The 12,970-nt window shown below is 39.4% G+C and overlaps 2 protein-coding genes and 1 long non-coding RNA gene across 7 annotated transcripts in view; 2 read left to right on the top strand and 1 right to left on the bottom strand.

Annotated features, from left to right (window-relative positions):
* Positions 1 to 5,308, top strand: part of LOC123506104 (WD repeat-containing protein 17-like) — a 51,153-nt gene extending 45,845 nt beyond the window's left edge. For all 3 annotated transcript variants that reach the window (XM_045257975.1, XM_045257974.1, XM_045257973.1), the window contains one exon: positions 2,738 to 5,308. In XM_045257975.1, coding sequence (XP_045113910.1) covers positions 2,738 to 2,857 — 120 coding nt within the window. In that variant the 3' untranslated portion in view covers positions 2,858 to 5,308. The remainder of the gene's footprint in view (positions 1 to 2,737) is intronic.
* A 19-nt stretch (positions 5,309 to 5,327) lies between these two features.
* Positions 5,328 to 12,970, bottom strand: part of LOC123506107 — a 132,629-nt gene continuing 124,986 nt past the window's right edge. For 2 of the 3 annotated variants that reach the window (XR_006675347.1, XR_006675349.1), the window contains exons 5-6: positions 11,040 to 11,149; positions 5,328 to 5,460 (exon numbers count right to left, since the gene is read on the bottom strand). This is a non-coding gene — a long non-coding RNA (uncharacterized LOC123506107). The remainder of the gene's footprint in view (positions 5,461 to 11,039; positions 11,150 to 12,970) is intronic. The other variant, XR_006675348.1, reaches the window with a different exon arrangement.
* LOC123506106 overlaps positions 10,479 to 12,970 on the top strand; it is a 3,480-nt gene continuing 988 nt past the window's right edge. Inside the window, exons 1-2 of the mRNA XM_045257978.1 lie at positions 10,479 to 11,517; positions 11,632 to 11,707. Of these exons, the coding sequence (XP_045113913.1) occupies positions 11,425 to 11,517; positions 11,632 to 11,707 (169 nt within the window). The 5' untranslated portion in view covers positions 10,479 to 11,424. The remainder of the gene's footprint in view (positions 11,518 to 11,631; positions 11,708 to 12,970) is intronic.

The following is a 12,970-nucleotide window of genomic DNA, read 5'->3' as shown; positions in this document are numbered from 1 at the left end:
CAAAATACAAGAGAGAGAGGGATGGATGGACTGTGTATATTTGGATTTAAAAAAAGCTTTTGACAAGGTACCTCACATGAGACTGTTATGGAAATTAGAGATTTATGGAGGACTGAAGGGAAAAGTGTTAAAGTGGATGGAAAACTACTTGAGATGGAGGGAAATGAGAACAGTAATAAGGGATGCAAAGTTGGACTGGGTGGTGGAGAGTGGAGTCCCAGAAGGTTCAGTGCTGGCACCAATACTTTTCCTTGTCAATATTAATGATATGCCAGAGGGAGTAAACAGTTATATTAATTTGTTTGCGGATGATGCGAAGTTGTGTAGGTATGTGAAGAGTGAAGAAGATTGTGAAATTTTACAGGCAGATCTGGATAGGATTTGGGAGTGGAGCAAGAGGTTAAAAGGAGAGAACGGGATGGTGGAAGACCCAAAAAGTATGGCAGAACTATTAAATAATAAATTACAGGAGGTCTTTAGTAAGGAATCCAAATTTGAAAGGCCACAGGGTAATAGAGAGACAATCTATATGAAAGAGCTTGAAATAAAAGAGTTAATGAAGGAACTGGATGAAGAGAAGGTAATGGGACCAGATGAAGTCTCAGGCAGAATACTGAAAGAATGTAGGGAAGAACTAGCAAGTCCTATATACAACATCATAAAATGCTCAATAGAAAATGGAACAGTACCAGTAGAATGGAAAAGAGCTGAGGCGGTTCCCATATATAAGAGTGGAAGGAAGAACCTTTAAATTACAGACTGGTATCACTAACTAGTGGAATATGCAAGATGTGTGAAAGAATAATAAAGAAACAATGGATCGAGTTCCTTGAAGACAACAAATTAATATCAAGTAGCCAATTTGGTTTTAGAAAAAGACGGTCGTGTGTAACTAATTTATTGAGTTTCTATTCTAGAATAGTTGATAGAGTACAAGAGAGAGAGGGATGGGTTGACTGTATTTATTTGGATTTAAAAAAAGGCATTTGACAAAGTGCCACATGCAAGATTACTATGGAAGTTAGAGGAGAAGGGTGGCTTAAAAGGAAGCACATTGAGATGGAGAGAAATAAGGACGGTAGTTAAAAATATGAAGTCCAAGTGGAGAGCAGTAGAAAGTGGAGTGCCACAGGGGTCAGTATTGGTACCAATACTTTTCCTCATTTATATTAACGACATGCCAGAAGGAGTGAACAGCTACATAAATCTGTTTGCAGATGATACGAAACTGTGCAGAGTTATAAAGCAAAAAGAGGATTGTGAAATACTGCAAGAAGACCTAAATAAGATCTGGGAATGGAGTAAAAGTGGAAATGGAATTCAATGTGAACAAAAGCCATGTCATGGAAATGGGAAAGAGTGAAAGACGACCTGTGGGAATCTATAAGATGGGAGATGGAGTAGAACTGGAGAAAGTTAAAAAGGAAAAGGACTTAGGAGTGACGATGGAAGAAAACAATCAACCGGTAAGCCATATTGATAGAATTTTTAGAGTAACATATAATTTGCTAAGGAATATTGGAATAGCATTTCACTACATGGACAAAGAAATGATGAAGAAATTGATAAGTACTATAATAAGACCCAGATTGGAATATGCAGGAGTAGTGTGGACCTCTCATAAAAAGAAACACATAAGGAAATTGGAGAGACTACAAAAAATGGCTACAAGAATGATTCCAGAATTTGAAGGGATGACATAAGGGGAGAGACTAAAGGCTATTGATCTACCAACCCTAGAACAAAGAAGGGAGAGAGGAGACCTGATACAAGTTTATAAATTGATCAACGGAATGGACCAAGTGGATAATGAGAAACTGATCCTGAGAAAAGAATATGACATCCGAAGCACAAGATCGCATAGTAAAAAGTTGAGAAAAGGAAGATGTCTGAGAGATGTTAAAAAATATAGTTTCCCGCAAAGATGTATTGAGACATGGAACAGTTTAAATGAAGAAGTAGTGTCTGCAACGAGTGTGCATACTTTTAAAGTAAGATTGGATAAGTGTAGATATGGAGACGGGGCCACACGAGTATAAACTACAACTAGGTAAATACACACAGGATGAGGATGAGACAGTGTCTGAGGGATATTGGAAAATACAGTTTTCCACATAGAACAGTGGCAAAGTGGAATGCATTGAATAATAAAGTTTTTACAGCACATAATGTGCATAACTTTAAGGAAAAATTGGATAAATGGAGACATGGAGACAGGACACTATGAGCCCTGCTTGAACCCTGTACAATACAACTAGGTAGATACAACTAGGTAAATACACACACACTTTTTAGTGTAGATGCTTTCCTGTGTACAATTTTAACAAAGTAATTGCAAACATTAGAATTTTTGTTCTTTATTTCCAATAAATCTTAATTACCAGAGAGAGAGAGAGAGTGGGGAAGTTGGAGTATAGATGGGATGGGGGTGTATGAAATGTAGAAACAAGGAGGGAGTGGGGATGGGGAGGTAGACATGGAGTGGAATTGAGAAAGGAAGAAAGGAGGTGTGGCTTGACTGACACATTACAACTTCTGGCCTATAATATTTGCTTATTAAAATTCCATGCGTTGATATGTCACTCTAGCAGAAATAAAGGTAGAAAGACTTGTTCACCAAGTAGGGAGCCATCTGTACAAAGTATAATGAATGGACTGGACATGAAAATCAGATGTTATTTACAGAGGAGTCATTAGAGATTGGTGTTTTAATTATGTAATCATTGTTTGGTTTCAGGGACCCAGTTACTTTTTAGAGAATGGAGAGTCATCCATGGGGCAGAATGATGCCCTAATGTGGGCCAAGGTCCACCCTTACTCACCAATGGGCACTGGGTATCGACTCAATCCATTTTGATCTGCAGCTTAGCCTGTATAGCCCACAGAGTCACCATCCATTCAGGAGGAAGAGATAAGTGAAGGGAATTATCTTTACTTGTATCACTGAGTATATGTTGAAAGCTGAATCACTTGGAAGATGTAATGGTTTTATTGATCTATTTAGCCTTTTAAGGAATGTGTATCTAGTAAGCCTTAATTTCTAAATACTCCTTTGATATATCTTTTTTTCATAAGTGATTAACTTGTAAAGTGAACTTGCACATGATAATTGTAATGTTTAAGTTCAGATGGAAGTGTGTCAACTCTACTCAAAAGATATGGGTTATATCTGGACAGTAAGTGCATTGGATGATATGTCAGAATAACCTCATATTTTAAATATTTTCAATGCTTATACACTCATGTTCATGCATATTTTTCACTATCCATTCCCTCATTTTTATAATATGTCAAATGTATCTTAATGCTGTCAGTCAAGTATGTAATGGAGCATATGCCTGTCAGGTTGCCAGCAGTGGTCTCTCACACTAATACTAATAATAGAAAACATGTGCACAAGGTGAGCATTTACCCCCCTCTCCAAGTGATATGTAGTATATTTGAGGTAATAGTCTAACTGTTACTCATTGTTAAGTGCAGTGAACTTTTGTTAAGGTGTGAGTAAAGACAAATGTTGGCATGCATGTTGAGATAATCATTCTGTTAATGACTTAGGTGGTCCAAAACTCTTGACTGTGGTGTTATTAGGGTGTTCTTTTCCTGTTCTTTTAACCAGTTTAGTGACTATTTCACTAGTCTTGTTGCCTCATGTAACTACTGACTATGCTGTTTTTTCTTTCTAGTATAATGATAGTATGTGCTTTTGCCATTGTGTTAGGTAAAATATAAGCTAATTTTCAACATTGATAAAACTCACCTGGAATAAAAATCCAGGTTAGGTATGAGTCCATCCATAGATGAAGCAGCCTTAACGTGATACTTAACTTTCAGTAGGAGATTTATAACAACTTGAGGTGTGTTGCATCAGCAAAGTGATTGTTGAAGTTGAAGCAGCTGTAGTTGTTGTTTGTGATAGCACCTGCAACCTCCTCACTCTAACCCACCATGTGTGCCACCAGGCTGTTGGCTTGTTCCGCCCGGCCTCAGCTGGTGCGGGTAGGTGTTGTGTTTAGAGCAGTGCCTATTGAATCTACTTCAACCAACTAAGTGTATTTCTTTATCAGCTTACAGATTGATTACAGGTGATGTATGTGTAGCAAACAGGGAAGATTAAGTCACTGTCACTGCAAAATGTGAATACTGCATGTAGCTTCAATTAATTCTTTTAGGAACATCACAATGATAATGAATTTACACACCTCCTGCTTCCTTACCTCCATTTACCTGTTTGTTGTTGTTTGTTGTTTATTGACTTTAAAAACTGTGATTGCCCTCCAGGCCATTGGATCCTAGTATTGTGTCAGGGAACTGTAATGTTGCTAAGAACTGTGATTGCTCTCTAGGTCAGTGGATCCCTGTATTGTGTCAGGATATTGTACTGTTGCTAAGAACTGTGATTGGTTTTCTAGCTGGCAGATCCTTTCATCATGTCTGGGAACTGTAACAGTGCTTGCAATTATTCAAACAGGATCAGACACAAAAGTCTGAGATGAGGTTTTTTTTTTATTTAGTTTTTTTATTTATTTATTTATTTATTTATTTATTTATTTATTCTTTTCATCCAGAAGCTGTGGAATAAGATGTGCTTTCCTTTCTAACAGAAACAGCTTTTTCTGATCCACTGAACTTTGAGGAGCAGGAGTCAAGCCTTTATAGGATGTGATGCATCTCTCCATTGATGCAAGTTTCTCTAATCCCTTTCCTTCTTTCCACTGATCCAGTACACATTTACAAGATGTTTTCAAGCACAAATGAATAGTAACCATAATATGAATAATTTACTGAATATAAAAGTTTTATATGTTCTTATAACTTATACACAACATTTGTATTTCACCAGTTGTCTTGCATATGAAGTACTCATAGTATCCACTCCTGATAAAGAAAACAATAGCAATGATTTCACACCTGCCATCATCTAGAACCTTTTAGCCTACCATCTAGTCTAAGATATAGTTAATTTCACATGCTTTATTCTCCATAATTGTAAATACTTTCCATGTCCAGACACCCTCACTTCATAGCAGTATTTCAGGTGATTTCTCTTTTTAGAAGTGTCATAATTTACTAATTGTTTCTGGATGAAATTTTGGAACAAAAAATACTCAATATTAAAGTGCCATGGATCTATATTGATTTATTGATTGTTAGTAGTGCCTGACATGGGTTGTTAATTGTGAATTGTAATATTTTATTGTAAATATGAAAACCTATGCATTTTAAGGCCTTATAACTTAAGAAATGTGTACAAAATGTACTTTTCAATTAATTGCATACCACGAGCTTGCTTCATAAATACATGATCATAGTAGTGTAAATATTAAATTCCTTCAAAGAGATTAAGACGTGGTTTGAAATGCGAGCAGTAAAAGATGTCACATGTCAGTGGTGTAGCATAGTGTGAGGAGCTGCTCCATTGATTGGTGCTTCTGCAGTGGTAAATTCTGAACCATCTTGTATCTAGTAAAGGAAAAGGAAGATATGGTAATGAAATACATGTATTTGCATAAATTTGTATATTTGGTGTTGGCTATATGTTGTCAGCTACTCAAAAATGGTTGTCCAGTGAGAAATATTATTATTGAATAGGTGAGAGATACAAATGAAGGAATTAGAACCTTATATATGAAAATTACGTGTGCACTCTTTTTCCATTTAGCCTATTTCCCACTCACTGATAGCATACAGTAAGGAACAAGCCACACATACACTGTTAGTAGATGTAAGCATTGCAATACATAGTTCATAAAGGCGGAGGATTATTGTGGGGATTGCATTCCCACTGTGAGACGAGGCATGACAGCCTTGTCTTTAAACAGATAGATGGTTTTATTATATATTTATCTGATTATACTCTCTCTCTCTCTCTCTCTCTCTCTCTCTCTCTCTCTCTCTCTCTCTCTCTCTCTCTCTCTCTCTCTCTCTCTCTCTCTCTCTCTCTCTCTCTCTCTCTCTCTCTCTCTCTCTCTCATATCACATAGGATGCAACCAACTGATTTTGTCCCACAGAACTTTGATGTTATTGTTAAAAAAAACTCCATTGGATACCCCAAAAATAATGTCATAGGATTGATCTAATGTCCTGGCCCCTGATAGCTTCTATCAAGACTACAGTAGGTATATTATTAAAAATGTAAGTTTAAATAGTTGTTAATGAAGGATATATATTGAAATGTATGTTGAAATGAAGAGACTAATGATATACTTTAGTTGGTGACAGTGGATATGTTGAAGAAATAACAAGCAAATAAGAGTGAGGAGGTGTGTTTGGAGCCTACTTATATTGAAGAGTATATGCCTTATCACCCCATTCACTGCAGGGCTCCCAAACTTGAGTAATCTGTGCAGCCTTTCCTTGTGTGCAGACAATGCATGCATGAATTAGTTCTTCAGGGTTTACATGAGCCATTTGGTGGCCTTGAATTATGTGTGAAATAGTGTGTAACATTTTTTTACTGGTCATTCATATACTTTCCCAACAATTTAGTGCTTTTCATGAGTCTGAGATATTGTTATTGTTGGTGGTCCTCATCTTGTATATTGAAGTGTGACCAGTTTACATTTATGTTCTCTAGTGGTACTGGCCATATGTAGTACCTCTCAACTCAGAAAGGTCATATGTAGGATATGTAAACTATGAATATTGATTTCATTCCTCTGTAATGAAACCATTATTGTAATGGTGTGCTGAAAAGCTGTAGATCTGAAATGATAGTGCAATTGGAAAAAAAAAATGCTTTAGATATCCTGGTTCTGTATGACACTTGTTGAAGGTAGCAGTGTCAGAACATGACTGCAAATATTCATCAGATTCTATTGCATGGTGCACTGAGTGATGTAGCTTACCACCATCTACTAGTGTATTGCACATCAGGCAGGCCTTCACATAGCACTAAAAGTATTGTCACCTCAGATTGTTAACTATAATAGAAAGTATTGTAATATGCAGGTTGAGAAAATTTAAGTTGCCCATGAGGAAACACACACACACACACACACACACACACACACACACACACACACACACACACACACACACACACACACACACACACACACACACACACACACTGAGGAAACTGGGACTGACCACATTAGAAGAGAGAACAAGAGGAGATATGATAACTATGTATAAATTGGTGAACAAGATTGACATACTGGATAGAGAGTTGATAAAGGTGACCACAAGTAATCATCTCCGAGGACATGGAAAAAAGCTAATAAAGGACATCTGTCTAAATGACGTGAGAAAATACAGTTTCCTGCATCGTAGCATTGATAAGTGGAATAAACTGAGCAGTCATGTCGTTGATGCGGTGTGTGTCAATCAGATGAAAGAGAGATATGACAGGAATGGACAAGGAGACAGGACACAGAGAGCTTAGCTCGGGCCCTGTAATACACAAATAGGTAAATACAAATAAGTAAATACACACACACACACACACGCCCGGTAGCTCAGTGGTTAGAGCGCTGGCTTCACAAGCCAGAGGACCGGGGTTCGATTCTCCGGCCGGGTGGAGATATTTGGGTGTGTCTCCTTTCACGTGTAGCCCCTGTTCACCTAGCAGTGAGTAGGTACGGGATGTAAATCGAGGAGTTGTGACCTTGTTGTCCCGGTGTGTGGTGTGTGCCTGGTCTCAGGCCTATCCGAAGATCGGAAATAATGAGCTCTGAGCTCGTTCCGTAGGGTAACGTCTGGCTGTCTCGTCAGAGACTGCAGCAGATCAAACAGTGAAACACACACACACACCGCGTAGTGTAGTGTTTAGCATTCTCGACTCACAATTGAGAGGCCCGGGTTCGAGTCCCGGTGCGGCGAGGCAAATGGGCAAGCCTCTTAATGTGTGGCCCTTGTTCACCTAGCAGTATATAGCTACGGGATGTAACTCGAGGGGTTGTGGCCTCGCTTTCCCGGTGTGTGGAGTGTGTTGTGGTCTCAGTCCTACCCAAAGATCGGTCCATGAGCTCTGAGCTCGCTCCGTAATGGGGAAGACTGGCTGGGATGACCAGCAGGCGACCGAGGTGAATCACACACACACACACACAGTCCTGGGAAGCGGCGAGGCAAATGGGCAGACATCTGTTCACTTGTTCACCTAGCAGTAAATAGGTATGGAAAGTAACTCGAGGGGTTGTGGCCTCGCTTTCCCGGTGTGCGGAGTGTGTTGTGGTCTCAGTCCTACCCAAAGATTGGTCCATGAGCTCTGAGCTCGCTCTATGATGGGGAAGGCTGGCTGGGTGACCAGCAGACGACCATGGTGAATTATACACACACACACACACACACACACACACACACACACACACACACACTGAGTAGTGTAGTGGTTAGCACACTCGACTCACAATCGAGAGGGCCGGGTTTGAGTCTCGATAAGCGGCGAGGCAAATGGCAAGCCTCTTAATGTGTGGCCCCTGTTCACCTAGCAGTAAATAGGTACGGGATGTAACTCGAGGGGTTGTGGACTCGCTTTCCCGGTGTGTGTTGTGTGTTGATGTGGTCTCAGTCCTACCCGAAGATCGGTCTATGAGCTCTGAGCTCGCTCCGTAATGGGGAAGACTGGCTGGGTGACCAGCAGGCAACTGAGGTGGTGAATTACACACACACACACACACACACACACACACACACACACACACACACACACACACACACACACACACACACACACACACACACCCAAAGATCGGTCCATGAGCTCTGAGCTCGCTTATGATGGGGAAGGCTGGCTGGGTGACCAGCAGACGACCATGGTGAATTACACACACACACACACACACACACACACACACACACACACACTGAGTAGTGTAGTGGTTAGCACGCTCGACTCACAATCGAGAGGGCCGGGTTTGAGTCCCGATAAGCGGCGAGGCAAATGGCAAGCCTCTTAATGTGTGGCCCCTGTTTACCTAGCAGTAAATAGGTACGGGATGTAACTCGAGGGGTTGTGGCCTTGCTTTCCCGGTGTGTGTTGTGTGTTGATGTGGTCTCAGTCCTACCCGAAGATCGGTCTATGAGCTCTGAGCTCGCTCTGTAATGGGGAAGACTGGCTGGGTGACCAGCAGGCAACTGAGGTGGTGAATTACACACACACACACACACACACACATATGAAGAAGTTCATTGCAACCAGAACACTTTCCCATGTATTACAATTTAATAATATGGCATGTTACACACAAACACACGCACAAACACACACTCACAGACACATGCTCGACTCACACTTGAGAGGGTCGGGGTTCGAATCCCGGAGGCGGCGAGGCAAATGGGCAAGCCTCTTAATGTGTAGCCCCTGTTCACCTAGCAGTAAATAGGTATGGGATGTAACTCGAGGGGTTGTGGCCTCGCTTTCCCGGTGTGTGGAGTGTGTTGTGGTCTCAGTCCTACTCGAAGATCAGTCTATGAGTTCTGAGCTCGCTCCGTAATGGGGAAGACTGGCTGGGTGACCAGCAGACGACCGAGGTGAATTACACACACACACACACACACACACACACACACACACACACACACACACACACACACACCACTACTTTAGGTTTTAGAAAGTCAAGGGGCTCCATGGGAAGGTTTTGAAGGGTATGTGCTTACATCAACCCATCATTGTCTTTTGAGTGATAGTCTGCTAAATATACTGATTAGCTAAACCCAAAGAATATTGTGGTTTTCTTGCTCATGGATAAGTGTTCAACATTTATGATAAGAATACTTAATACAAATATATATGTACCTGTTTAAAAAGTACCCATATGCATTTTATATCCCAATTCACTGAATGAATATAATTTTATATGCTTGTTTCTTTCCAGGTTAATGAAAGAAATATAGTTTGACATAAGATGACAAACCAAACTCATGGTGATGAGAAAATAACACCTTTGAGATTTATGCCATAAAATAGAAATATTTGAATTTAATCCATTTATTGAATCATGCACTCCCTAGATCAGTGAGGAGTGTTTGTGTTACCCTTCCCAAGTAGTACTATTGTGCCATGAGCCTTGTAGCAGATTTCCATTGTATTGTCTCTCATAAATCATTCTTTGCATTTAATGCAATGAAACAATAACATCTAATCTGATCCTCCAGTTATAGTTATTGTTAGATATATTTTTGTTCTCTTTTTAATGAATGTTTGTATCTCAAGAATCAAGATCCTAAGACCCTCTCACTGTGAAACCTGCAACAGAAGAGACATGCAGTCACCACCAAATGACTGAGATCATTGAACTAAAATGTGCTAGTCTAAGCATGAGCTACAGTATGTATAGGGATGTCGTAGCTCTTCATGACTTTGCCTTAGAAAAAAAAAATGTATGTGTATATATATATATATATATATATATATATATATATATATATATATATATATATATATATATATATATATATATATATGAGAGAGAGAGAGAGAGAGAGAGAGAGAGAGAGAGAGAGAGAGAGAGAGAGCATTAATGGTTGCAATTGTGATGGCATTTAAACAAGGTAATAGTAATAATGATGATGTTAACAATAACCAACGACACAAATGATAATGAAATGTTAATTCATAAGAATACTAAAATTTGGAAATAGACATCGTGGATTCACAGTGACGTGGCTTCGGAGCCTTCCCTGCAGGCCACAGACCACTTCATGAGTCCCCAGAGTAACTGGTTACTAGGCTGCCCGCCCTCCGTGACTATATAAATACATAAGACAGGTGCAGCTGTAGTGTTGGTGGTGAGTCTAGCGTTTTATCTCACAGTTGCTGCTTGACAGGGAAACGTGCTGAGTACATCATTAGGTGAGTCAACATTTGTGTATCATAAAAGATAAAAAAAAAAAAAAAAATAAATAAATAAATAAATAAACAAACATTGAAAGAATTCCAAATTGTCGGATATTGTTAGATTATTAGTGTATGTGTGTTGCGAGCATGTATGCCTGATTACATTTCAAACGAACTAGACTAGATCTCTTAATCCACCATTTCTGAATTATTTTATCACTAATTGGCTTAAAGAGCTTGCGTGTTGTGTGTATGTACCTTGTAGTAATATCCGGAAATTCCTTGGCGTGTGACACTGATTCAGGCTCATCTCGTCGTCCCTGTCTTTTCCTCTATTTCCTTCTTTATCTTGTTTTCCTTTACAGGTTCTTTTAAGAAAAAAAAATCAAATTGTTAATAAAAAGACTTGATGCAAGGGATGAATTGTGAAGCATTTCAGGGCTTCACCTGTAACTCTGAGAGACAAGATGGCTATAATATATATGGTGCTCCTCAGGGTTATTTTTTAGGATTCTACCAATAATCTAGCAAGTATTCTGCCCTGTCAATTCAAGAAACGCAACTGAAGATCTTGCTTGTCACTGTCGTAGCTTCTAGAATTATCTACTATAAGGAAGAACGAGGTGTTTCAAGATTAAGCGTAATGAAACTGAAGCACCGAAGCGTATGTCAGACGATGTTACTTCCGATCCCGTTGGAGTCCGTCGGTAGCACTCTCCCATTGGTACTCGTCCAGGTAAGTCGTGTGTCTGTGTTTGTTTCACATGTGTGTTCATAGCTGAAATACTTGATTGCGAGGGAAGTGCTGGAAGTGTTGTCTTTAGATGGCTGGGTTCATTATTGTTTCCAGAACACTTGTAAACGGGAGTTGAAGGTCATGAGAGGTATGCTGTCTCCAACAACCGTGTATTCAACGCAATCCAGAGGTAGGTTACAAGATTGTTTACCGTCGTATGTACTTGGATAGGTATCATGTTTTGTAGTATAGGCACAATGGTTTTGCTGTAATGTAATACTGGCAATGATTTCAGTTCTTAACAATGTTGTAATTTAAGTAGTTGGTCTCGTTAACGGTAAACCTGTCGTTTATTCCTTCGCAATTAAATTCACTTGTCCTTTGTACCACCTAGAATATCAGTCGTAATTGCTTTTATTCTGGATAATAGTAGACATTAGCGTTTATTACTTCACTATAACTGGCGTGTTATAATTACTTTAGTTTACAATTTGATTTTTCGGAGGTCAAGGCCACAAACGAGAAAGGCACCCAAGAATTTTAACACGATTATGCTGTTGTACTTTGGTTTAGTTGTACTGAGAACGAAAGCGCATGAAGTGAGTACTAATGCTCGTTTTAGTAAGTACGTCGTTTGCCAATTTGTCCTTTGCTGCTTCTAATTTCCTTGCCGTGTACGACCTACGAACCATGAATGCAATCCCAGGCTAGGTGTCACGTAAGGTTGCGATATTCTGTTAAATTGTTATTGTATGATTGTTCGTATCTTGTAATTCAAACATTATCAGGGAAGATATTTTAGTACCTTGTTTAATTTTTCCACTTGACGGGCACTTATTGCACATTTTACTGTCGAGTTGCATTTAGTCGAGGGAAGATATTTTAGTAACTTGTTTAATTTTTCCACTTGATAGGCACTTATCGCAAATGTTTCTGTCGAGTTCATTTAGTCGAGCGTGTAAACCTGAACGACGCAGTTTATTCCAGAACTTCTAACTTTGAATTTAATTGCTAACTGACGTGAAATTATACATATATGCTTAAAACATTGTTCATAGATAGGTTTAAGGGAAAGGCTATAGTCCTCAAGAGTACATGTCCCGAACTTCCGGAACTAGTGCAAGTTTTAAAAGTGAAGGTGAGGCTATCAATTGAAGGGCTATTTGCTAGTTCCTTTAGTTCTTACTAGAAAGTTCCAGATCTTTATCCACTCCTTGACTTTTTTATGCAGGAGGGGCAACTGGCGAAGGGCAACATAAATGGGGAAAAAAGGCTGATTGGATTGCCAGAAGCCAGCAGGGAGTTAGTTTACCAGATTAAGGTATTATATTAGTTTCTAAAGTTTCCTTCCATTTTGGTCTATTTTGCAGCGAAGATAGTAGTGGTGGTGGTGGTGGTTCGGGAGTACGGGTGCCAGATACAATAATAATCTGGTGGTTCGGGCTGAAGTAAT

The sequence above is a fragment of the Portunus trituberculatus genome, chromosome 19, assembly GCF_017591435.1.
Source record: "Portunus trituberculatus isolate SZX2019 chromosome 19, ASM1759143v1, whole genome shotgun sequence".
Taxonomy (NCBI): Eukaryota; Metazoa; Arthropoda; class Malacostraca; order Decapoda; family Portunidae; genus Portunus; species Portunus trituberculatus.
The sequence above is the reverse complement of the archived record's forward strand: the minus strand, read 5'-3'. Positions and strand labels throughout refer to the sequence as shown.